Below are 23,715 nucleotides of genomic sequence, written 5' to 3'. Positions count from 1 at the left end.
CAAATAAGGCAACAATATTAATATTTCTATTGTTTTTGACATAATAGGTATTTTCAATTCCACATCTTTTAGTGTCTATGTATTATTGGTTGCATCACATACAAACAACTTTTTTTTTTTTAAAAAACGTCAAATAACCTAAATATATGACTGCATTTTTTTTTTACAACATTTTAAGTTAGCAAAAATTTTTTTTTTAAAAATATTAGTTTCTATTGGGAAAAAAAGGTAAGGGATATGGTACAGATCGTTGATGACCTGTGTCGCATGCGGATGCTGATGGCAGGTGTCTATGTTGGTCTCGCCATCTCCTCCACATATGGTTTCAGTTTATTCACTGACCACCTGCGGGAGAAGTACGGCATGTCCCAGAGTGATATCACAACAATCAGTACAGTTGGTAACTGTGTTGGCTACTGCAGCTTTCTTGCGGGTATGCTGTTTGATTATGCTGGTCCCATGGTCGTGTTTCCGCTTGCAGGGTTCTTGGGCTTTCTGGGATTCTTGCTCTTTGGTCTTACTTTCGATGACAAGATTGCAAATCCCACTGTAATACACTTCTCTATATTTAACGCTATACTTTATCTGGGTTGTCCAGCGATGGATGTTGCCACAGTGATGCCGCTTATGATGCAGTTCCCTATGGATCGCGGTTATGTGGTGTTGATCCAGAAGACCTTCAGCGGTCTTGGCACTTCAGTGCTCATGGCGTACTTCAACGGGTGGTTCAAATCGGCCAATTCTGATAATATCAAGGACAACAACTACTCTGGCTATGCGTACTTTGTTGGCGCCCAGATTCTTCTCTGCTCTCTTGTTGGCACCTACTTTGTGCGGTTGCCGGTGTACTATCCTTGTGCGTGGAGGAAGAAGCGTCTGACTGCCGAGGAGATAACGGAACGCGAAGGAACACTTGAGCTGTATATGAAGCAAAGGGCTCCCAGCCGACGTCTGAAGATCGGGTTTGCGCTTGTCGTTGCCGTGCTGATATTCTCCACCACACAGTCCATTACCACGGCCTACGTAAAGACGTCCCACTCGGGCTATTTGGCAATTTCTGTTGTCGCCGTTCTGTTGATGGCATCGTTTACAGCGATGGCGCTGCCGTTCCAGTTCCTGGGACGATACACTCCGGTGCGCCCAACGCACATGGAGGTGATAGGCGATACGCCCAATACACCGCATGATGGTGTGATGAATGGAGATGTCTGCGATGCAAATGAGTCTCCGAACGCGAAGGGCGAAGAGAAGCCTGTGCTCAAACCCGCACCACAGTACACTGGCTCCTTTTGGGCTAATCTACTAACTGTTGATCTGTGGGCAATGTGGATTGCGTGCTTTGGAATGTGGGGTACGGGTACGGTGATGCAGATGAACGCCGCCCAAATATACATGAGCAAAAACTCTGGAGAAAAAGACACCCCCACGCTGACGCTGTAGATCACCATAATGGCTGTGGGCAGTGCTGTTGGTCGTATGTCTATGGGCTTTGCGGACCTCAAGTTGGCTCAGTGGCAACGGACGGGAAAATCGGAAATGCTAATGACATTTGCGCTACCTCTTGGTTCTCTGTGTTTGTTCGTTGCCTACCTGTTCTTTGCTCTGCTGCCGCAGCAGGCGCTGATTCTGCCCTTCTTCCTTGGCGCATTTGGTAACGGAGCTGGATGGGGTGTGGGTGTTTTGGCGGCCCGAATGATGTACGCCAAGGATATTGGGAAGCACTACAACTTTCTGTTTTCCTCCGGTATTGTGTCAACGATTGCGCTGAACCGCTTCATGTTCGGTGAGATGTATGATGCTCAGGGGCGCAGGCGTGGTGAGTTCCCCTCCTGCAATGCCCCCGTCTGCGTGCGCAACCAGATGTTTGTCCTCATGGCTGTGAACCTTGTTGCAGCTTGTGCTGCCGCATTTGTGCATTGGCGCTTTGCCCGCTTTACTAAGGCGGAGAGGGAGAGGGAGAGGGAGGAGATGAGTGTCCAAGTGCCTACAGGGAGTGAGGGTTTGTTAACCGATGAAACAATGGAACCTGTTCATTCGCAATCAGAGGATCAGACGTTCTCTTGTCGGGCGAAGGCGTAGTCCCAATACCCGCGGACCACGGAGTACATAAGGCGTTTTTCCATTTTATTGGAGCTGTTATTTGTGTCTCCTCCGTTTTTTTTTATTGTATTTTCTTTGTTTTTTTCCACTTAAGCGAGTGTCTTGCAGAGACATGCGTTTCTGTGCGTGCGTAACTTGTGCACTGTGTGTTGGATTGTTGTCCGCCTGTGCACAGGGTTAGGCTCTATATTGGTTATGACTCGCAAACATAGCGCAACAAAACTCCAACCCTGCACGACAGTGGGTGGATAAAATAATGTTGGCACGTGAATTGTTTGTGCGGTCCTTCTTAATTTTCATGACAAAATTTTTTGTGTTTGACTCTGGGTGGGCGGATTTACTGAGCGGTTGTATCCTGTCTGTTAACTTTCAGTGTGAAATGATACACGGTGCATTGTTTGTCTTAGGTAAATATTTATCGACAAGCGATAGATTATTTTGCCTCTCCCCGAAGGATAACCGATGAAAATTCATGTCTTTGTGCAAAAGAGAACTGAGAGACTTGTTACAAGATTGTCGCCTGGGGTTTTCTTAAAATAATGTTTCCTGTATCTGTCCCTGTCTCTTCTTTTTTTTTTTTTTTACTACCCTTAATCCAACCCGTAGAAGCCACGCTGACTAGGCCAATTATACCTGTAAGGTTATTCCTTTCCTTTGCGTCGCAAACAGCCCAGACATGGTACATATCGTTGATGACCTGTGTCGCATGCGGATGCTGATGGCAGGTGTCTATGTTGGTGTTGCCATCTCCTCCACATATGGTTTCAGTTTATTCACTGACCACCTGCGGGAGAAGTACGGCATGTCCCAGAGTGATATCACAACAATCAGTACAGTTGGTAACTGTGTTGGCTACTGCAGCTTTCTTGCGGGTATGCTGTTTGATTATGCTGGTCCCATGGTCGTGTTTCCGCTTGCAGGGTTCTTGGGCTTTCTGGGATTCTTGCTCTTTGGTCTTACTTTCGATGACAAGATTGCAAATCCCACTGTAATACACTTCTCTATATTTAACGCTATACTTTATCTGGGTTGTCCAGCGATGGATGTTGCCACAGTGATGCCGCTTATGATGCAGTTCCCTATGGATCGCGGTTATGTGGTGTTGATCCAGAAGACCTTCAGCGGTCTTGGCACTTCAGTGCTCATGGCGTACTTCAACGGGTGGTTCAAATCGGCCAATTCTGATAATATCAAGGACAACAACTACTCTGGCTATGCGTACTTTGTTGGCGCCCAGATTCTTCTCTGCACTCTTGTTGGCACCTACTTTGTGCGGTTGCCGGTGTACTATCCTTGTGCGTGGAGGAAGAAGCGTCTGACTGCCGAGGAGATAACGGAACGCGAAGGAACACTTGAGCTGTATATGAAGCAAAGGGCTCCCAGCCGACGTCTGAAGATCGGGTTTGCGCTTGTCGTTGCCGTGCTGATATTCTCCACCACACAGTCCATTACCACGGCCTACGTAAAGACGTCCCACTCGGGCTATTTGGCAATTTCTGTTGTCGCCGTTCTGTTGATGGCATCGTTTACAGCGATGGCGCTGCCGTTCCAGTTCCTGGGACGATACACTCCGGTGCGCCCAACGCACATGGAGGTGATAGGCGATACGCCCAATACACCGCATGATGGTGTGATGAATGGAGATGTCTGCGATGCAAATGAGTCTCCGAACGCGAAGGGCGAAGAGAAGCCTGTGCTCAAACCCGCACCACAGTACACTGGCTCCTTTTGGGCTAATCTACTAACTGTTGATCTGTGGGCAATGTGGATTGCGTGCTTTGGAATGTGGGGTACGGGTACGGTGATGCAGATGAACGCCGCCCAAATATACATGAGCAAAAACTCTGGAGAAAAAGACACCCCCACGCTGACGCTGTACATCACCATAATGGCTGTGGGCAGTGCTGTTGGTCGTATGTCTATGGGCTTTGCGGACCTCAAGTTGGCTCAGTGGCAACGGACGGGAAAATCGGAAATGCTAATGACATTTGCGCTACCTCTTGGTTCTCTGTGTTTGTTCGTTGCCTACCTGTTCTTTGCTCTGCTGCCGCAGCAGGCGCTGATTCTGCCCTTCTTCCTTGGCGCATTTGGTAACGGAGCTGGATGGGGTGTGGGTGTTTTGGCGGCCCGAATGATGTACGCCAAGGATATTGGGAAGCACTACAACTTTCTGTTTTCCTCCGGTATTGTGTCAACGATTGCGCTGAACCGCTTCATGTTCGGTGAGATGTATGATGCTCAGGGGCGCAGGCGTGGTGAGTTCCCCCTCCTGCAATGCCCCCGTCTGCGTGCGCAACCAGATGTTTGTCCTCATGGCTGTGAACCTTGTTGCAGCTTGTGCTGCCGCATTTGTGCATTGGCGCTTTGCCCGCTTTACTAAGGCGGAGAGGGAGGGGGGGGGGGGAGATGAGTGTCCAAGTGCCTACAGGGAGTGAGGGTTTGTTAACCGATGAAACAATGGAACCTGTTCATTCGCAATCAGAGGATCAGACGTTCTCTTGTGGGTGCTGGAAAAGGTTTATGCCTAGCTTATTAATTTGTTTTTGGGGCATTCTTTCTATATGTATTTTCAAATGGCCCCTCACAATTGTTTTTTTTTTCTTTTTGATTACCACATGAAAAATGATTTTCTGAGCGGTTGTATCCTGTCTGTTAACTTTCAGTGTGAAATGATACACGGTGCATTGTTTGTCTTAGGTAAATATTTATCGACAAGCGATAGATTATTTTTCTCCTCAAGACGGATAACCGAATTAAAAATTCATGTCTTTGTGCAAAAGAGGGAGAGACTTGTTACAAGATTGTCGCCTAGGGTTTTCTTAAAATAATGTTTCCTGTATCTGTCCCTGTCTAGGCCTTTTTTTTCTTTTTGATGTTCCCATTTAATGCTTTTCCACCTACCTGTCTCTTTAACGGAAGGAAGAAACAAACATGGTACAGATCGTTGATGACCTGTGTCGCATGCGGATGCTGATGGCAGGTGTCTATGTTGGTGTTGCCATCTCCTCCACATATGGTTTCAGTTTATTCACTGACCACCTGCGGGAGAAGTACGGCATGTCCCAGAGTGATATCACAACAATCAGTACAGTTGGTAACTGTGTTGGCTACTGCAGCTTTCTTGCGGGTATGCTGTTTGATTATGCTGGTCCCATGGTCGTGTTTCCGCTTGCAGGGTTCTTGGGCTTTCTGGGATTCTTGCTCTTTGGTCTTACTTTCGATGACAAGATTGCAAATCCCACTGTAATACACTTCTCTATATTTAACGCTATACTTTATCTGGGTTGTCCAGCGATGGATGTTGCCACAGTGATGCCGCTTATGATGCAGTTCCCTATGGATCGCGGTTATGTGGTGTTGATCCAGAAGACCTTCAGCGGTCTTGGCACTTCAGTGCTCATGGCGTACTTCAACGGGTGGTTCAAATCGGCCAATTCTGATAATATCAAGGACAACAACTACTCTGGCTATGCGTACTTTGTTGGCGCCCAGATTCTTCTCTGCTCTCTTGTTGGCACCTACTTTGTGCGGTTGCCGGTGTACTATCCTTGTGCGTGGAGGAAGAAGCGTCTGACTGCCGAGGAGATAACGGAACGCGAAGGAACACTTGAGCTGTATATGAAGCAAAGGGCTCCCAGCCGACGTCTGAAGATCGGGTTTGCGCTTGTCGTTGCCGTGCTGATATTCTCCACCACACAGTCCATTACCACGGCCTACGTAAAGACGTCCCACTCGGGCTATTTGGCAATTTCTGTTGTCGCCGTTCTGTTGATGGCATCGTTTACAGCGATGGCGCTGCCGTTCCAGTTCCTGGGACGATACACTCCGGTGCGCCCAACGCACATGGAGGTGATAGGCGATACGCCCAATACACCGCATGATGGTGTGATGAATGGAGATGTCTGCGATGCAAATGAGTCTCCGAACGCGAAGGGCGAAGAGAAGCCTGTGCTCAAACCCGCACCACAGTACACTGGCTCCTTTTGGGCTAATCTACTAACTGTTGATCTGTGGGCAATGTGGATTGCGTGCTTTGGAATGTGGGGTACGGGTACGGTGATGCAGATGAACGCCGCCCAAATATACATGAGCAAAAACTCTGGAGAAAAAGACACCCCCACGCTGACGCTTTACATCACCATAATGGCTGTGGGCAGTGCTGTTGGTCGTATGTCTATGGGCTTTGCGGACCTCAAGTTGGCTCAGTGGCAACGGACGGGAAAATCGGAAATGCTAATGACATTTGCGCTACCTCTTGGTTCTCTGTGTTTGTTCGTTGCCTACCTGTTCTTTGCTCTGCTGCCGCAGCAGGCGCTGATTCTGCCCTTCTTCCTTGGCGCATTTGGTAACGGAGCTGGATGGGGTGTGGGTGTTTTGGCGGCCCGAATGATGTACGCCAAGGATATTGGGAAGCACTACAACTTTCTGTTTTCCTCCGGTATTGTGTCAACGATTGCGCTGAACCGCTTCATGTTCGGTGAGATGTATGATGCTCAGGGGCGCAGGCGTGGTGAGTTCCCCTCCTGCAATGCCCCCGTCTGCGTGCGCAACCAGATGTTTGTCCTCATGGCTGTGAACCTTGTTGCAGCTTGTGCTGCCGCATTTGTGCATTGGCGCTTTGCCCGCTTTACTAAGGCGGAGAGGGAGAGGGAGAGAGATTAATGCCCAGTTAGTGAAGAGGGTAGAGGATGTCGCTGCTCAAGGATGCTTTGTGTTTTTTTTTTTTTTTTGTAAGAAAATGTGTATTAGATGCATAAAGAGTTCTAAAATGGAATGGATTGTGTTTTTTTTTTTTTTTTGCTTTCTCTTCTTTTGTTTTCTATGTATATGTTTTTTTTTTTTCATTTCTATGTTTTGTTATTTGTGTTACTTATATTTTTCTTCCTCGCTATATTTTGCAATTATCCGACTGAAACAGATATACAGAGGGTGCAAGGGACATTGAATTCGGATGGGAGAGATGAGAGAAGAAGGTTCGGTTCTTGGAAATATGAGTTAGTATGTTGGGAGAGTTGGAGAGGAAAAAAGGATATTAAATAAAGGTCTACATATATAAGAGAATGTTGAAAGAGTAAAGAAAATGTGGTGTTCGTTTTTCTACACCCTCGGAAAGCATAATGGTAAAGAAAAATTGGAGTATAAAAAAAATTCGGAAAGAAACTAAATGAATTTTCATACTGTATAGAAATGAAACCTCAGCCATGCAGATTGGAGATGTAAAGGGCTTTTGGTTTTAAATATACGCCATTTATACATGTTTCTTTGTTTTGCTTCCTTCAACAGACAGTAACCGCAACTCCCACACGGAATTCTGCAAGATGGAATACGTGGCGTGGGTGTTTGGAATGTCTGGGGCAAATGAGTGAGTTTGTGCTGCTGGTAGCATCGTTTGACTTGAGTTATTCCTCAATTTCACTCACATGTCTTTGTTTTTTCTTTTCTTTTTATTTACATTTATGCCGACAAATTATTATTTTTTTCGTTCTCGCTATTTTTCTGGGGAACTCCTGTGGTTATTTCTACTGGATTTTCAATTACGCCAAGTTTACTGAAGAGAAACGGTCTAAATGCTAGATATCAAGAAAAGCGAAAAGAGTGCACATTGAGTTTTGTAACTGAGGGTATGAACACCACGCAGAGGTAATGTGATTGGTAGAAGAAAGAGATTGTAAAAAAAAAAGTTGTAGATAGCTAACAGCACACGTATATTATATGTGAGGCCACATGCGTCTTTGTATTTTCGTAATAGGGGACCTTATAGAACAGAAGAGCGATGCGAAATGTATAACTTTGAATGAAATAATGTAAGTTTAAATGGATATGTGTTTTACTGTCTGGTGATGTGTGTCTGTTTTTTTTTTTCTTGATTTGGTGTCTCTATACGTATTTATGAGTACCTGTGTGTTCATTTTAAAACTGTTTCTTTTTTCTTTCATGAGGTGGATTGGTTTTTCCTTCTTTCTTGTTTGGGGGTTAATTCTTTATTGTGGAGTGTAACAGCAACAAAAGTTCCTGGGATTTTATAGCCCAGATAGAAGGAAAAGGGAAAGGAAGGAAAGTGTCTCTAATCCGGAGATTACTTACAAATAAGTGGCGAAATATAAGAAAAAACAGAAGTGAAAAGACAAACAATAAATAAGACTTACTTGAGCAACAGGAAATTATAAGCGCAACGGACAATAACGGTGTTAAAAAAAGGTACGCTGTGACTCTGTTTTCACGCTGAATGACGCCAGCACAACAGAAGAGTCATCCGGTGACTGTTGTCACTCCCATTCCTGTGAATCCATACATCACACACATAAATGACAGAAGACGTTTTGTAATGCTTGTTGCTGGTATCTTTACTGCTACTGGAATTTCAGCACATTACTGCTTTGCTCTTATTAGTGATTACTTGAAGAATCGGTATCATTTCGGGCAGGCAGACCTTACTATTATTAGTACGGTTGGTACAAGTGCTGGAGCTTTTTCTTTCCCAGCTGGTGTTGTATTTGATTATTTGGGTCCCTCAGCGGCACTAGGAATACCTTGTGTGATTGGTGCTTCTGGGTTTTTACTAATGGGTTTGACGTTTAGTAGTTATATTGAGGGTACTGTTGTACTTTTTTCTATATTTTACGGTATTATATATTTTGGTGCTTCTTCTATGGATACAGGGAGTTTGATGACGAATATGCTAAATTTCCCTCGTGATCGTGGCGCTGTTGTTGTACTACAGAAAACGTTTAACGGACTTGGTTCATCTATTATGACCGTATGGTTTATTAGTTTTTTTTTCAGACCATTATGAGTTATGGTCTTTTTTTACTGGAGGTATATTACTTCTATTTGGTATGATAGGAGCCACCTTCCTGCGACTTCCTCCATACCACTTAACTGCCCTTCAAAGAAAAAAATTAACAAAAGATGAGTTAATCAGCAGAGAGGTTACACGTGATATTTACATGACACAGAGACCATCACATCGGCGGCTAATGGTTGGGTATGTGCTACTCGCCACATTAACGATATTCCTCACAACACAATCTCTCGTAGTGGCCTACGTGGAAGTATCACATAATACACGTATTGTTTTTGGCTCCATCACTACATTTATATTTCTCTGTATTACCCTTATTGCCCTACCGTTACGATGCTTGGATGCACCAGTAGTAGATACAAATGTTGATGCGGGAGATACTTCCTCCGTCTACTCATTTGCTACAGTTAGAGATACACCAGGTTCAATATCTCATCCTTCTACCGTCCCACGCGAGGAGAACGTAATGTCAGGCGAATCCGCTGGACTAACAGATCGACTGTTGCTACAACAACAACAACAACAATATCCACAGCGACGCAGTTATGCTTCTACATTGCCTGGTCCACCTCCGGAACGATTCCCAGAACCACAATACCAAGGGAATTTCTTTGCAGATTTTCTATTTTTTTGACACTTGGTTGCTATTTTGGACGGGATTCTGTAATTGGGGTACGGGTAATCTTGTTGTATCAAATAGTGCCCAAATTTATCGTTCAATGAATGAAAACCATTACGTGGAAACCACTATTACTCTTTATATTACTCTTATTGGAGTAGGAAGCGCCTTAGGTCGGGTATTAATGGGATGCATTGAGATGACAATTGAGAAAAGAGCTTACCATTCTACTCAGTTGTTTCCGCAGAGATTAGTACAATCACATACGAGGTCGAAAATACATGTCGTTATGGTATACCCATTTCCTTCTGTTCTTATGAGTTTAAGTTTGATTATTCTTCTTGTAGTGCCTGTTGAAGGTGTAGTGGTACCCCTAGTACTTATAAGCTTCGCATTCGGACACAGTTGGGCATGTACAGCACTTGTAATACGTTCTCTATTTGCAAAAGATGTTGGAAAACACTACACTTTTTTATTTATGGCCTCTTTCTTTGCAAACATTGCTCTCAATCGCTTTATGTTTGGTGAATTATTTGATCATGAAGGAAATAAAATGGGTTTATACCCTTTTTCTTCGGGTCGCCGATGTGTGCGAACGAGTTTCTTGATCTTGTTATCGTTAAACCTCACTGCTATTATTGCATTTACACTGATGACTTACAGATTTTTGCGCTACGCTGCTCGCCCGTCACCACATTTATTGGATGATTGCATTGATGATGATGATGATGATGAACTTGCCTAGGTACGGCCAGTAGGAGGGTGTTTTTTGGACTACGTGATTCATTTATTTCTTTTTCTTTTGTCTTTATTTTTCCTTTGGTTTTATTTTTATTTATTTTTGCTTCAAGATGTCTGTTAGTGTTATCGTAAGTTTAATTGACAGTATTAGTTCTCACAGGGATAATTTTTTTCATTTTTACAATGAGAAAAAACAAAGTGGCTGGGGAGCGAAGCAAAAAAAAAAAGAGCGTTTTTTTTTTTTTTTTTGTTGTTGTTGTTAGCTCTCTGCTTTATATCGCTGGTGGCTTGTTTTTTGTTGGCGTGTCGTTGGTGTTCCTCTGTTTTTTTTTTTTATGTTTGACAATGCATAATTGGGATAGTTCCCATTTGTTATTGTAGTACACCTGCAAATGTGAGTGGTGTGTTTTTTGTGCTTTTTTTTTCCACCAATTGTTATGGTACTTTTACCCCCTTGTGTATTACTGCATCTTTCTCTGTGTATTTTAATATATATACATATTGAGTTAACGGGTAAAAGGTGGGGAAAAAGAAATCCCCCGAGGGAATACAGGGTCTCTGTATATCCATCTGAGAGAAGTACAGTCAAACAAGGAAATACGAAAAAAAAATAGCATATAAAAGAGTAGCAAATGTGTGGTATATGTTGTATTCTTTCTCTGCGTTCCCAGCAGATACCGTCTGACGTGGCATTATGTGATAAGGGTGTGGTTGAGCGTGTTTTTCTCTCGTCTGCTGTACGGCGGCGTGGCCCAGACTTCTGTGGATCACTACAGTTTGATATTGATATTCCTAATAATACTAGTATGCATGTTGAAGCAATGAGTTCTGTTCTTTCTTTGCGTGGTAAAGGGAAAAACGGGATAGTACCACAACCAGCAGTAGTAACATCTATTGATGAGAAGGTTACTGATTCCTGTGTTAGTACATTATCATCGTTTCTTCAGTGGAATGGTGAAGTGTTTGGTGGTTCACTACAGTTATCTCTAGATGCTTCCGATACGGCTATCATTCTCAACTCACTACGTGAATTGGAGCTCAAATGTTCGGCGGGTATTCAGAAGAAGGAGAACATCACCAACATGGATATAACTCTGGCACAGTCATCATTTGCTGAATCTTGTGTGCATTTCTTTGAAAAAATGGTGGAGGGCCCTTACGCTTTTGTGTATTACGCAAAATCCCTGCAAATGTTTTTGTATGGACGAGATCCACTGGGACGACGATCACTTCTCACGCATATGGCTGCAGTAAACCCAGGAGGACATATGGTGGAGTTTGTGATTTCTTCAGTTGCTGCAGATCACTTACTTACGACTTGTGAGAATGGTGAATCTTCTTTGAAGGGTAAGAAGCGCGGTAGACATGATTGTCATGACTGGGATAAATGCTCTGACGCCGCAGATGAACTTGGTGGTGATGGTAATAATAATAATAATAATAATAATAAACTGAGTAGGGATAATGATAGAGACATTACAACACCATCTGTCGGTTCCAGTGGTTGTTGGCAGGAGGTACCCATTACAGGCCTTTTTGGCCTTAGCGTAGTGCCTTCTTCAAGTACAACGTTTCCTTCTCATTATCCATGGAAAATATCTCAAGGCATACACCCCTTACTGCGATTTCAATCTCGAAAAGAACTGGTTCCAGTGATAAATGAAGATACTCCTGAAATTATTAGACGTTTACTTGATGAAAGCGACTTGATTCCTCATCCATTAATACGGCAATCTACTAGTTTTGATAAAATGGCCGCAATAAAATACCTTCAGGCGCTTTGGAAGGCTGTATCAGTGCGCGTTAAAGCTGAGCACTGTGGTGGTGATATCACTAGACCAGTAGGGGTGTTGTTCTCTGGTGGGATTGATTGTACTATGCTTGCTGCAATTGCACATTACGTGCTTCCTATCGCTACACCTATTGAACTTATTAACGTAGCTTTTGGAGATTCCCCTGAATTAACTCCTGACAGAATGGCTACTTTTAGAGCTCTTAATCAGCTTCTTCAATTACCACAACTGGAAGAAGAGGAAAAATATAAAAATGGTGAAAAGGAAAGTAGTGGGAACGCGTCGTCTCATCACGAAAGGGAGTGGCGTCTGGTGTTGGTAGACGTGCCACATCACACTAACATATCTAATGTGCAACGCCTAATCTTTCCAGGAGATAGTGTCATTGATTTAAGTATTGGTACTGCACTCTGGTATGCTTCACAAGGACATGGTCGTATGCAACGTATATATTTAAATCAAGATTTAAGGAATGAACTACGTGCAAAGGCTTCTTCATCCGGTAGGCACAAGCTCTACCGTCTCTACACAGATGAGGCGAAATCATATAATCCTGATATGGATTTATCATCTATGGATAGTAAGACTTCAGAAGATATTTCTAAGTTTACCCCTTTACTTGATGCTATTATCGCGGAGGTGGAGGCATTTGCCAGTGAACCGAGTACACCTATACTCTTGTCCACGCTTGGAAAGGATCACGCAGCCGCCCTGCGAGCTGTGTTAGCACAGCATGGGTACAAAAAGTTGGGGCAATATTTAAATGATGCATCTGCTGCTGGTTTAATCGCTTTTGCTAGACGTGATGAGGCTCCATCAAAGGCGGTACGTCTTGTACGCTCTGAAGACATGGATAAGGTACGGTGTGATGCACCGACAAGGTGGTTTCATGTCGATGGTGAAAAATCCCCGCTTGGGTTGTGCGTGAATGACTACACCTGTGAGTCTCGTATCTTGCTGCTTGGAATGGGTGCGGATGAGACACTCGGCGGTTATACGCGTCATCGTCGCGCTTTTGAGCGTCGTGGTGCACATGGACTCGCACAGGAACTTGATTATGATTTTGCCCGATTATGGAAGCGTAATTTAGGCCGGGATGACCGTGTTGTCTGTGATAGCGGAAGAGAGGGCCGATATCCATATCTTGATGAGGGCGTATTGGCATCGCTTGATACGATCGCCACAGAGGCATACCAGCGTGCTGTTGCGAATACTACTAATAATATTAATACTACTAATAAGAGTACTAATAGTAATACTACTACTATGAAAGAGATAGACGGAGATGCTGCGCTGCAACAGGCGCTAGGACCCGTCTGCTGTTTCACGGCGGAGGGTGGACAACCAGGTGTGGGCGATAAGAAAATTCTGCGGTATTGTGCTGCAATGTTGGGACTTGGAGATGTCGTGCGATTACAAAAACGTGCCATTCAATTTGGATCCCGTGTTGCTCATCCACCATCTTGAATCTTTTGGTGTGTTTGTTTGTGTTTGGAGCTAATCTCGGATCAAATGAGGGTTAAAGAGAAACCAATATGTGTTTTTTTTGTTTTTTCTTATTCTCTTTTTATGTTTTGTCTGCTTCTGATGAATGCGGCACTATATTTCTTAAGATATTCTTACTCTTGAGAATATTATTATTATTTTTTCTTTTTTGTGTTTTTTTTGTTATTTTTTTTTTTCTCTCTTTCAATCCTTCAGTGCATCTGCTGGATCAGCTATTGATGGAGCCTTGCTTACCTGGCGGTGTACATCTTCGTGTGGGCATCACCAGAGAGTTAAAGAGTGCGATGCTTCCCTCACACCATACTTGTGCCGCAAGCAAGTTACTTATTATTAGTGGTACTACGACTTCTGTATGGAGCGCTCGTAGATCCTTTATCGAACACAGTTCTGACCCAAAGAAGTGGCGGAGCCCAGAGAAGGCGGAAGTTAAACGGCGTCACCCGGGTGTGAAACTTGGCTCCGAATTTGCACAGATAAAGGAGCAAGGTGATCTTGAGCAGAAACTCGTTGACGCTGACAAGTTCACAGATTGGGATATGATATGGCGGTTTGCTATTGGGACTTTATTATTTCTTGTGTTTCTTAATGTATTAATGGAAACGGTAGAGCCGAATCCACCACCTGAGTATACGCCATACATTCCTCCAAGTACTCGTACAACATCAACTCTCCAAAAATCAATGGAACAATAGGGGTAATTGAGTAATACTGTGTTATTATCATTATTATTATTATTTTTATTATAGTATATCAATCAACAATATATGAAAATAGTCATTTATTCTTCAAGTGAATTATTTTTCTTTCTTTCTTTGTTGTTGTTGTTGCTCTTTAGTTTATTTTATTTATGCTATTTTTTCCTCATTTCTGTTTGTATTTCACCTTTTTTTTTTCGTTTAAGTTCAGCTTTATAAGCCCGGAGAAAAAAAAAATAGGTAACCTGCATCACCTATTTTGTTTTCCCTTGCGTATTTTTGCCAGGAGAAATTAATATTGTGGTACGGGTCTTTCATTTTTAGGGTAATAAAAGGAAAGTAAACGGAAATAAATGCAAAAGCCACTCTCAGACGAGGAACGTGCGGCCAAGGAGGCCCGTCTACAACAACTCCGTGAAGAAATGAACGCCCGGGGAGGTGTCTCATCTTCTACAGCAGAAGCCCATAATGAGCCAACCAATACCTGTGAGAATGGCGATGAAGGGTCAAGCAGTGAAAATGAAGATTGGGAAGATGAATTTATGCGGGAGATGGAACGTGAGCAGGAAAGTGGGGGTCCTGCTGTTTGTATGTACACTCAGCAAATGGAAGAGCTCATGGGTGAGACAGTGGAAACAGGTACAACTGTTAGACGATCCACAGTCGGTGATTTTGAATTACTTCGTCTGGCAAAAATGGGTGATCTCTTTTCGTTCAAAGAGTTCGCGTCCCTTATGGGTATTGATCCCGTTAATTTCAGAGATAACCATGAACGAAATGCTCTGCACTATGCAGCAGACAGTGGTAGTCTTCCTATGATTAAGTATCTTATTGAAATGAAAGTACCCTTTACATCGGATGAAAAAATGATGACTCCATTGGATATTGCGGCTCTAAATAAACATAAAGAAGCTGTAGAATTGATTCTGAAAGAATTTCCTCAAGCTGCTCAAGTTATGAAAAGCCATGAGGATGCTGTAGAGGCCTTTATGCGGCAACCACCTAAATTCACTATGTCTAAGCCTGCACCACCTCCACTACAAGAATCCCGTCCACGTGCCTTTTGGAAGAGTGACAATAATGGTGTTAACACTATAAATACTCCTGATGATGTTACGGTTACTCAACTTAATGATGCGCAACATGAGTTGGTTGCGAGTGCGTTGAATGATATGAGTCTAACCCATGAGAGTCACGGGTTACATAACTGGTTACCACCAACTGAATCGGCAGCGCTAACTGCAGTTCTTCCTCGATCAATAGTTGTTGGAGCCATGCGGACAACCGATGGAAATAAGGTTTTAACTGGATCAGTTTTGGCAGTTCCGTTGGGTGGATCACTCGTAGGCAAAAAAGGTGCTGTTAAGATTTCAAACCCATTCCTAATAACTCAGTTAGCAGTACATCCTTCATTTCGTGGAGCCAATATCGCCGCACTGATGATGATTGAACTGGAGAAATTAATAAAGAGCGCTGGAGGTTCTGCTGTTGTCTTTCGGAGTTCACTTCAATTGCCTGTACAAGCGATTGGTATGGTGAAGTGGTCTCGTCGAGCTATAGCACCTTGCAGTGTATTTAAACGTCGCCATGCGGCAGAAGTTTTTCCAGACTTTTTTCAGTACGATGATGTTCTTCGTGCCGATATTATTACTAAAAATGCCTTAACTAGAGCTTTTCGAGCACAGAAGGTACCTCACAGTAAAGGTTGGTGTGTTGTGGACCGCTCTAACCGTGATCAGGTAAAACTTGTGTATGAATTTATGTTATCTAACGTTACCAATATGTTTGAACTAGCCTATGTGCCTGCTACAGAAGATGATGTTCTCGCGTCGGTGATTACCGATGGAATTTCCGCTTTTGTTTATGTGTCACCCACCACTGGTGCCATCACAGATCTTGTTGTTCTTCGTGTTCGGGACTCTGTAGGTAAAAAAGATGAGTCTAAAAGTGTTGTACAATGCGTATACGCTATTTTTACTTCATTTAAGGGTGCTGAGAAGGCAGAGGAGATACTTATCCTCGCTGAATTGCTGGACTGTGAAACAGTATTAATTCCGAATATGTTTGGTTTTGTAGACAGCGATCTGAGCAAAGCTATGTTTGAGGAGCTACTGCATTGTCGCGAGTATCTCTACGCGCTGAAATCCACAACAGAATCTGTAATGCCTCCTACGCCACTATCAAAGGTTGCCATTTCCTCTGCCTTCATTTAGAAGTAAAAGATAAACGAGAACTGCTCGTCTGGGTTGTGCATGATAATTAGGTCATTCTATTATCTGTGTGTTTGTGTGTGGGCGTGTACCTATCTATCTATCTATACGTGAGTGCGTGCGTGTTTGTTATTATTATTATTATTATTATTTTATTTTTTTCGTGTTTCCTTTTTACGAGGCTGTACAATGGCTCGTGCCACCTGTGGTTGGAATGGAGTATGAGGAACCAGAAGCACCACCACCAGCAGCAAGAAGAGAAACTAATATTCGTTTATTATTAGTTAGATGCAAATGAGAAGAATAAGTAAGATTCGGCAGCGTGTAGTGTGAATGTTCAAAACTCTTTTTCTTGTTTTTGTTTTTGTTTTTTTTTTTTTTTTTTTTTTTGGCTTGTTGCGCAGGTGTTACGGGCGTGAGATTCGCTGGGGGGATTATTGCCGGCATGCTTTTATAGGAATGAATTAAAATACAAACGTCAAAGGGAGAGTGACGGAAGAGAAAAAAAAACAATAAGAAACAAAAAGCGACTGCGAAAAAGAGAGAGCAGTATTTACCTGTAGTTAACCTGCAGTAATAAAAGTAGGACGTAACCACGACGTGAAAAAGCAATGAAACATCAGGTAACTAATCATTGGCCTCAAACACTATGATGAAAAGGGAGGGAAGAAGGGAGAGGGAAACGACATCGAGACTCGTTTTAAAAAAAAAAATAAAATAAGCGTTCCCTCTCTCCATGCCCAGTGTGTGTGTGTGTGTTTCTTTGTTTTTATGTATGTTTGATGTTGAGGTGTTAATAAGGTTGACGTGTTGTCATCCCTGTACTTTGACTATTTATTTATTTTATTGATATTTTATTTCAATTTTATTTCTATTTATTAGTTTCTTTATGAAAAGTTCTTTTATTTATGTATTTCTTCTTTCTATTTGTTGTTTCTATTTTAATGAGAAGAGAATGAGATTTATCAAAAACGTGTGCCGAGGAGCTTCTCTCTCCACGAGCCCGTATCACATTTCCAGGGGTAGTCTCGTAAGGGCGGAAACTCCTTCACACGATGCGTTCCCCTATTATTTACTTCAGCGCGAAGTTGCATCCATTTTGGTATATTCCTCCTTCACAGGAACATCATATGGTAATAATGGTGTGACTCGCCGTTGGCGTTATGGTGAAAAAATACCTGGTTCCACCATACGTACAACTCTCAGCATTGTTGTTCGTCATTGTGCTACCGTGGCAAAGCAACCTGGAGAACAGAAGGGAATAGGTGGAGAAATGGCGGAGGCTGAAGCGCTACTACGAGAACGGTTCGGTCCTCAGGCAAAACTAGTGCTTCGACGCTCTCCAAAACGTCGTTTACGACGTAATTCTACTGTTGCGGTGACTCAGCCCATACAGGAGGGAGGAGATGGCGAAGAAGAAGATGTTGTTGTGGAGGAAGAGGAACCTGTTGCCAGTGCTGTGGGAAGCACTGAACATGACAATAATTCAAGAAATCCAGAATTATTACAAGACTACATGGAGTATAGGGTCTCGGCAACGTGTCGGCTGCTTGGGTTCCCGGTTGAACTCGCAGCGGCAAGTGGTCAGGAAGCTCAAGAGGTTTTGGCTCGCGTGCTGAATGAAGCACTTGGAAGTGACGTTATTTTTATACTTCCACAGCAGAGGATATCTGCATCATCACAGAAAGGACGAGGTAGAGCTAGGGGTCGTGGTCAACAAAGACGGGGTGGTGGTGGTGATTATCAGCTATACTCAAATACGCCTACCCTTTCACCACGACAGATGGAGTTTAAGGCGATATTGGATGAACTAAGAGAGTTGTGTGTACACTTTAGTCGAGTATTAAAGTTCTCTATTAAGTCTCCCCAACCCACACATCAGAGACAAGAAGAAGAACGGGAACAACAACAACAACAAAAGGATAAAGGAGAACGTAATACTACGAGGCAGCGTGAGTGGCGTTGCCGAGCCTATGTACGGGATGAATGGGGTGTCGCACCCAGTTTGGCCTTCACAGGTGAAGCACGTGGTCAGTCCGCTAATGATTCACTTATGCGTTGTTTTGCAATGCTTAGGGATCGTTACCGCACCGAACTAGACTCAGCCTTTGTGCAATTGGAAAGTGTTCGTGAGGTAGAAGCCTTTGTACAGCCTTGGGGTAAAACTGTTGAAAGCCACTGTTTTGAGGAAAATAACACAGATGAGGAAGAATCCACGACAAATGGAAACCGAAAGAGGGGACAGAATAAGAAGAATGCAGATTCTTCACTAGATTCAGATGTCATGGAAACAGAGGAGACAGGGTCATCACCGACAGTCTCATTGGAGGAGCAGTACCGAGTTTTGCGTCCGACGACGTATACTGCTGCTGTGATTGTAGAGGATGCACAGGGAAATGTTTTTGTGAATCAAGTGAAGCGTCAGTCCACACCGTTAAGTGCGTATCAGAATGCATCAATCCAGGCGCTACGCTCTGAAGCATCTCTTTCATCTGATGTTACTATTCTGGATCAAAGTCTTCCACCCTCACCTTTACTTGTTCGCATGCGATGGCAGTTTGATGCAATGGTACAGTACTTGGCTCAAGAACAAGGAAAGCGTCCTGAGGAATTTGCCGAAATTCGAATTGAAGGAGATGGTAGTAGCAACAGCTGTAACAATAATACTAATAATAATAATAATAATAGAAAAGGAATGCAATTGGAAGATGGGATTACTCAGAATGGAGGTGATGTGGCAACAAACAATAAGCATAGCATCTTTTTTAGCGCATGTTTTATTTCTGATGGGTGTATTGTTTGGCAGCAGAGCGGCTCAGGACGCTATCGACTTGAGTTTGACTGTTATGTACAAGCACTAACATACCTTCTTGATCAATATCCAGATGAGGGAAGAGCACTGTTTGACTCACGAGGAGGTGGTGTACTTTTCCCAACCACACAACTATTGGAGTTAGCAGTGTTGAAACATGATAACTACAATGTAGGTACTAACCACCGTGGGAAATGGAACGTCTACGCTCTCTTGGGGACGCTTACCTCACAACTTATTGGAAGTTTTTATCAAACATTATATACTGAAGACCGTTCTATAGGTGAAGCTCGTGCTATTCTTACAGTTAATGACGGTTTACGTTCAAATCAATTACTTATTCAGCGTCAGGCAAAAAAACGAGGAGAGGCATGGCGAAATGCATGTTTAGACGCGTTACGAGAAAATTTTCCTAATCAATACCGTGATGCGTTATTACTGCATCCCGACATTGATCTTTCTAGTGATACAATGGCTCGTGGAAGCAAGTATCGTGCCCTTCCACGTGAAAAACGGGTGGAACATATAGGAAATATATTTTCCCTTGTTGCCGCCTTTGCTGAAGAAGATTTAGGGTGGTACAACTTGCGTGTACGACTACGCAACGCTTCAAGAGATTTAGGCCTTCCACAGTGGGTAGCAGAGATGGAAGCACAAATTGAGGGTGAGGAACATCGACGAGTAGTGGCTATTTCACCTCCTTATTCACAAGTAAAACATGCCAGACGTGTGCTCGTATATCAAGTAGCGAAAAAGTACTTTCCCAAAGAATTAGAGGCTTATGCGAAGCTTAATCGTGGTGATGCAGGTAATCCTGATCAAGACGCAAGGAACCTTGATAATACGGTGTATCGAGCAGGAACTGAATCATTTTTGAATCAAGTAATTTCTCTTCTTGATGAACAAGCGCCGGGTATGGCTCCTTTTTCCTGGACACTCGAAGAACATATGGATAGTGACACTCAAGAGAGTAGTAATGATGGTAGTGTAGAATGCCTTCTCAGGCCATTTAATCCACGTTTCCGTGCTGTAGTATATGGTCAGAATGGTGACTTACTTATCGCTGATCGTGTTGGTGATGAGGATGAGAGTGCTGTGTGTGTGTTATGCAGTGTCCTTCGTGCGGCGACCAATCGCCTTGCTGGTGACAAGGGCGAACAGCTTTGGACAGAGTATGAGTGTCATGCCCCTCCGCCTGTGAGTTCCCCGCGCGAACTCTCCCTCTACTTTTTTAACACCTTCTTTGGCATATCCACTTTGGGCCTCGAGGAGGAGGGCGAGGCGGGGGTCGGGGTGCTGGAGCCGTCGGTGGTGGACCTCGACGTCCGGGCGCTCGGGGGCTTTTGGTTCGCGACCCTCTCCCTCCCGCGGGCCGGTGGCCTCCCCGTCGCCCGGGCCGTCGCGTCCAGCCGGCGAGAGGCCGTGCGGGATGTTCTCCTCCTCGCCTGCCGACGGGCCTTCCCGCGCCCCCTCCGCTATCTCGCAGCCCACTCCCGCGAGGCGGGGCCCGTCGCCACCGCCATCATGGACGCCCCCGTTGTGGACAACCTCCCACCACCAGCCCAGCGCGACCTCAGACGCATGATTGAACGCGCAGAACTCGCAGGACCACCAAGGCCATACACACTGCTGACACGCGCCGTCTCACGCGACTATCGGGGTGAGCGATGGCTCCGGGTGGAGCAGCTGCCGGGAAGCGGGGGTGGATTCCAGTGCCGTATATACCTGCAGCATCATCGACGTGAGGCAAAGAAGGGAGAGGTACAGCTTATCGGATTCGGTGCTGCCCTCAGTAGGTCACAGGCACTACACATTGCAGCTATATGTGCTTTGGAGAATTTGTTCGAGGATGACCTCGCTGAGGCTATCGCGCGCTCCCCAAACTACAAGGATCTGCCGCCATTGGATTAGAAATAACAAGAAAAGAGGAAGAAGAAAAAAAAAGAAAAGAGGTATAGAAAAGGATGAGCTTAAAAGGAAAAGGAAGATGAATGAGAGATATTGAGTAAGTAAGTGAGTGGGTTGAGTGAGAGTAGTCATCTGTTTGTGGTTATGTTTGTATGTATGTGTGTGCGTGTCATTGTTGTCATTTACACCAAAATGCCGTTTATACACAGAACTTGTGCTTTCTTCTACTTGAACTTGTCATTTCTTTTTATTTTTTTTTTTTTATGTGTAGTTAATAGATTGTCTTCTACATATTGGAGGAACTGAAGAGCTTCCTTGCAGAGAGCTACAAAAGTGTATTCTTTTTTTTTTTGTTTTAATTATTTTATTTATTATTATTATTATTATTATTATTATTATTAATCATTACGTTAATGAGCTTACTTAAAACGTTAGGTGTTTTGGCACGAGAGATAAAAAAGGAGAGTCATGAGCTTTCTTTTCATGGGAGCTCAGAGGAAGGCAAGGGTACCAGGGGATCTGATAAGGGCAAAGTTCCTTTAGGGGCGGCAGATATCGTGCAGCACTGTGTGATTACGCTCATGTGTGTTAGGCTTGTGTTATTGAACCTTCGCGTTAAAAAAGAAAGGAAAACAGAAGCAGAACATGACAAGAGTAACTCTTTCTTGAGATGGGAATACACTGACATAGAGCAGCTTCATAAGGGTATTCTTATGTCTGGGGAGAACATCTCTGAGAAATCATTTGGGATTCTAGAGGAACTTCTGGAAGATACACAGTCTTCATGGCTCTATTGTCAAGAAATGCTTGGAAAGTTACTTGATCTTGATATCATGGCGATACAGCAGTTTTGTACTGGATCTGATTGCCCTAATGAACAGGAAAACTTGAAAGGAATAGAATCAATGAACAAGATGGGTGAGAGTATGGATAAAAAAAACAAACCACCTATTGTGTTTTCAACTGATGGTGGAGAAGAATGGGCTATTAACATGTCTCTTAAATATTCTTCATCTTCTTCTACATTTATTGATAAAAATGAATCTCTTGATTCTCATATTTTTGATGATTTTCCTGACTCAACATTGGGTTTTCGTGGATCAAGGCAAAGGCTTCTATTTGATGTTTATGATACGGCTCCAACTGGTTCTTTGAAGCAACAACTTTTCGGAAACTATGGAGGAAGCAACCAATTAAAGGAGAGAGAGTTATGTGAGCAAAGTATCCCAATGAAAGAAGAAATTTCATTGGGGACGATAACTCCACTGAAAAATAGACCTTTGGAGTTAGGCAAAGAGAGTCCTGTAGAAGCGCACCAAAAATTGCGAAATGTTTCTTGGGAAAAGCGTTCTTTACAAGTTAGTAATTCGTTGAATATAAGGAGTCTGCTAGAAACGTTGCTCCTTGAAGACTACGGATGGAGTGACTTTAAACTCGAGTTGAAAGAAACGGGAGCTGATTTAGGTAAAACTCAGTGGATAGCCCAGGCACAAGTAACAACTGCTACTGGTCAGCAAAAGGTAATTGCCCGTTCTCCTTTATGTCAGCGATCACGTATTGCGCAACAAGTTGCTATATTTAATGCTGCGAAAAGTTTTTTCCCTAAAGAGCTAGAATATTATACTACACTTCGTCGTTCTGATGCGGTTCCACCATATATAAAAGATACTATAGATGGTCAATGCAATGAGGCGGTTCAAGGTGTGTTTCAGCGTGGTATTGATATGTTAGTACAGGTAATGCAATTACTTGATGAGAGTGATCCCTACATGGCACCTTTCTCATGGTCATTGGATTTAATTAATGTTGAAATGGAGAGTGGTAGTGAGATGGTAAATCAACAGCAAGGTACTCGTCGATACCGCGCTATGCTGTTTTCAAAATCTGAATGCATTGTTAATCAATATACTGGTAATGAAAATGAAAGTGCCGTAAGTGTCATATGCAATTTGCTTCGTTCAGAGACCAGTCGTCTAGCTGGTAATAAAGGTAACCAGCTTTGGGCCGAGTATGAGTCTCACATACCGAGGAATAAATTTGGAAGCAGTCGTGAACTTTCCCTGTACTTCTTCAATTCTTTTTTTGGTTTTGAACCACCAACAGGTTCTCTCCTTACGACTGTCCATGCAGAGACTCTTAAAAAAAAAGGTTCATTCTGGAAGGGTGTAGGACATATCTGTATTAAAGGAAAGTATATATTAATATCGGAAGCATATGCGCTATCCAAACGGGATGCCATAAATGATACTGCTTTGCTTGCTTGTCGAGAGAACTTTTCCAATATACTTTCTCGCCTTATGAACGGTAGTCAAAAATCACCTGTTTCAGATTTAGCGGAGATGGTATCGGAAATAATGGAACGAAAGATTATAACGTCTGCGAGTGAGGTGACTACATAGACACCGGTAAAATGAACTGAGATATGAATTCTTCTTCTGTTTCCTCGGCACACCGTGGCGCAGGAAGATAAACCACGTTAACTTTCTAGAGATTGAACTACGCGGGAAAGAAGATTCGCACACATCCGTC

General features: G+C 43.4%; 13 protein-coding genes across 13 annotated transcripts; all 13 read left to right on the top strand.

The window, feature by feature from the left end:
* Positions 1–237: 237 nt before the first annotated feature.
* LSM04_004103 (Nodulin-like) lies at positions 238–1,440 on the top strand (the record flags this gene model as incomplete). The annotated part of the gene is made up of 1 exon (XM_067336166.1): positions 238–1,440. One exon carries the CDS (start codon positions 238–240, stop codon positions 1,438–1,440), a length of 1,203 nt encoding a protein of 400 aa, XP_067192508.1.
* A 9-nt stretch (positions 1,441–1,449) lies between these two features.
* Positions 1,450–2,079, top strand: LSM04_000288 (uncharacterized protein; the record flags this gene model as incomplete). Its single annotated transcript, XM_067336165.1, has 1 exon — positions 1,450–2,079. The coding sequence occupies one exon, from the start codon at positions 1,450–1,452 to the stop codon at positions 2,077–2,079; it is 630 nt and encodes a 209-aa protein (XP_067192288.1).
* A 697-nt stretch (positions 2,080–2,776) lies between these two features.
* On the top strand, positions 2,777–4,480 carry LSM04_006512 (Nodulin-like; the record flags this gene model as incomplete). The annotated part of the gene is made up of 1 exon (XM_067336164.1): positions 2,777–4,480. The coding sequence occupies one exon, from the start codon at positions 2,777–2,779 to the stop codon at positions 4,478–4,480; it is 1,704 nt and encodes a 567-aa protein (XP_067192638.1).
* Positions 4,481–5,031: 551 nt separating this feature from the next.
* On the top strand, positions 5,032–6,762 carry LSM04_004293 (Nodulin-like; the record flags this gene model as incomplete). Its single annotated transcript, XM_067336163.1, has 1 exon — positions 5,032–6,762. One exon carries the CDS (start codon positions 5,032–5,034, stop codon positions 6,760–6,762), a length of 1,731 nt encoding a protein of 576 aa, XP_067192519.1.
* Positions 6,763–8,326: 1,564 nt separating this feature from the next.
* LSM04_005979 (Nodulin-like) lies at positions 8,327–8,893 on the top strand (the record flags this gene model as incomplete). Its single annotated transcript, XM_067336162.1, has 1 exon — positions 8,327–8,893. One exon carries the CDS (start codon positions 8,327–8,329, stop codon positions 8,891–8,893), a length of 567 nt encoding a protein of 188 aa, XP_067192602.1.
* A 43-nt stretch (positions 8,894–8,936) lies between these two features.
* Positions 8,937–9,536, top strand: LSM04_007155 (uncharacterized protein; the record flags this gene model as incomplete). Its single annotated transcript, XM_067336161.1, has 1 exon — positions 8,937–9,536. One exon carries the CDS (start codon positions 8,937–8,939, stop codon positions 9,534–9,536), a length of 600 nt encoding a protein of 199 aa, XP_067192675.1.
* An 85-nt stretch (positions 9,537–9,621) lies between these two features.
* LSM04_000850 (uncharacterized protein) lies at positions 9,622–10,266 on the top strand (the record flags this gene model as incomplete). The annotated part of the gene is made up of 1 exon (XM_067336160.1): positions 9,622–10,266. The coding sequence occupies one exon, from the start codon at positions 9,622–9,624 to the stop codon at positions 10,264–10,266; it is 645 nt and encodes a 214-aa protein (XP_067192330.1).
* Positions 10,267–10,894: 628 nt separating this feature from the next.
* On the top strand, positions 10,895–13,522 carry LSM04_001366 (uncharacterized protein; the record flags this gene model as incomplete). The annotated part of the gene is made up of 1 exon (XM_067336159.1): positions 10,895–13,522. The coding sequence occupies one exon, from the start codon at positions 10,895–10,897 to the stop codon at positions 13,520–13,522; it is 2,628 nt and encodes an 875-aa protein (XP_067192356.1).
* A 257-nt stretch (positions 13,523–13,779) lies between these two features.
* On the top strand, positions 13,780–14,253 carry LSM04_003183 (uncharacterized protein; the record flags this gene model as incomplete). Its single annotated transcript, XM_067336157.1, has 1 exon — positions 13,780–14,253. One exon carries the CDS (start codon positions 13,780–13,782, stop codon positions 14,251–14,253), a length of 474 nt encoding a protein of 157 aa, XP_067192459.1.
* A 356-nt stretch (positions 14,254–14,609) lies between these two features.
* Positions 14,610–16,469, top strand: LSM04_005831 (Ankyrin repeat-containing domain; the record flags this gene model as incomplete). Its single annotated transcript, XM_067336156.1, has 1 exon — positions 14,610–16,469. The coding sequence occupies one exon, from the start codon at positions 14,610–14,612 to the stop codon at positions 16,467–16,469; it is 1,860 nt and encodes a 619-aa protein (XP_067192595.1).
* A 952-nt stretch (positions 16,470–17,421) lies between these two features.
* On the top strand, positions 17,422–17,939 carry LSM04_000438 (uncharacterized protein; the record flags this gene model as incomplete). Its single annotated transcript, XM_067336155.1, has 2 exons — positions 17,422–17,895; positions 17,934–17,939. The coding sequence occupies 2 exons, from the start codon at positions 17,422–17,424 to the stop codon at positions 17,937–17,939; spliced, it is 480 nt and encodes a 159-aa protein (XP_067192301.1).
* A 43-nt stretch (positions 17,940–17,982) lies between these two features.
* LSM04_004375 (uncharacterized protein) lies at positions 17,983–21,189 on the top strand (the record flags this gene model as incomplete). The annotated part of the gene is made up of 1 exon (XM_067336154.1): positions 17,983–21,189. The coding sequence occupies one exon, from the start codon at positions 17,983–17,985 to the stop codon at positions 21,187–21,189; it is 3,207 nt and encodes a 1,068-aa protein (XP_067192522.1).
* Positions 21,190–21,599: 410 nt separating this feature from the next.
* LSM04_002503 (uncharacterized protein) lies at positions 21,600–23,585 on the top strand (the record flags this gene model as incomplete). The annotated part of the gene is made up of 1 exon (XM_067336153.1): positions 21,600–23,585. The coding sequence occupies one exon, from the start codon at positions 21,600–21,602 to the stop codon at positions 23,583–23,585; it is 1,986 nt and encodes a 661-aa protein (XP_067192427.1).
* Positions 23,586–23,715: the final 130 nt, after the last annotated feature.

Source organism: Trypanosoma melophagium (genome assembly GCF_022059095.1).
Source record: "Trypanosoma melophagium isolate St. Kilda chromosome Unknown ctg2segment0, whole genome shotgun sequence".
NCBI classification, from domain to species: Eukaryota; Euglenozoa; class Kinetoplastea; order Trypanosomatida; family Trypanosomatidae; genus Trypanosoma; species Trypanosoma melophagium.
Note: the sequence above shows the minus strand (reverse complement) of the source record. Positions and strands in the feature narration are given on the sequence as shown.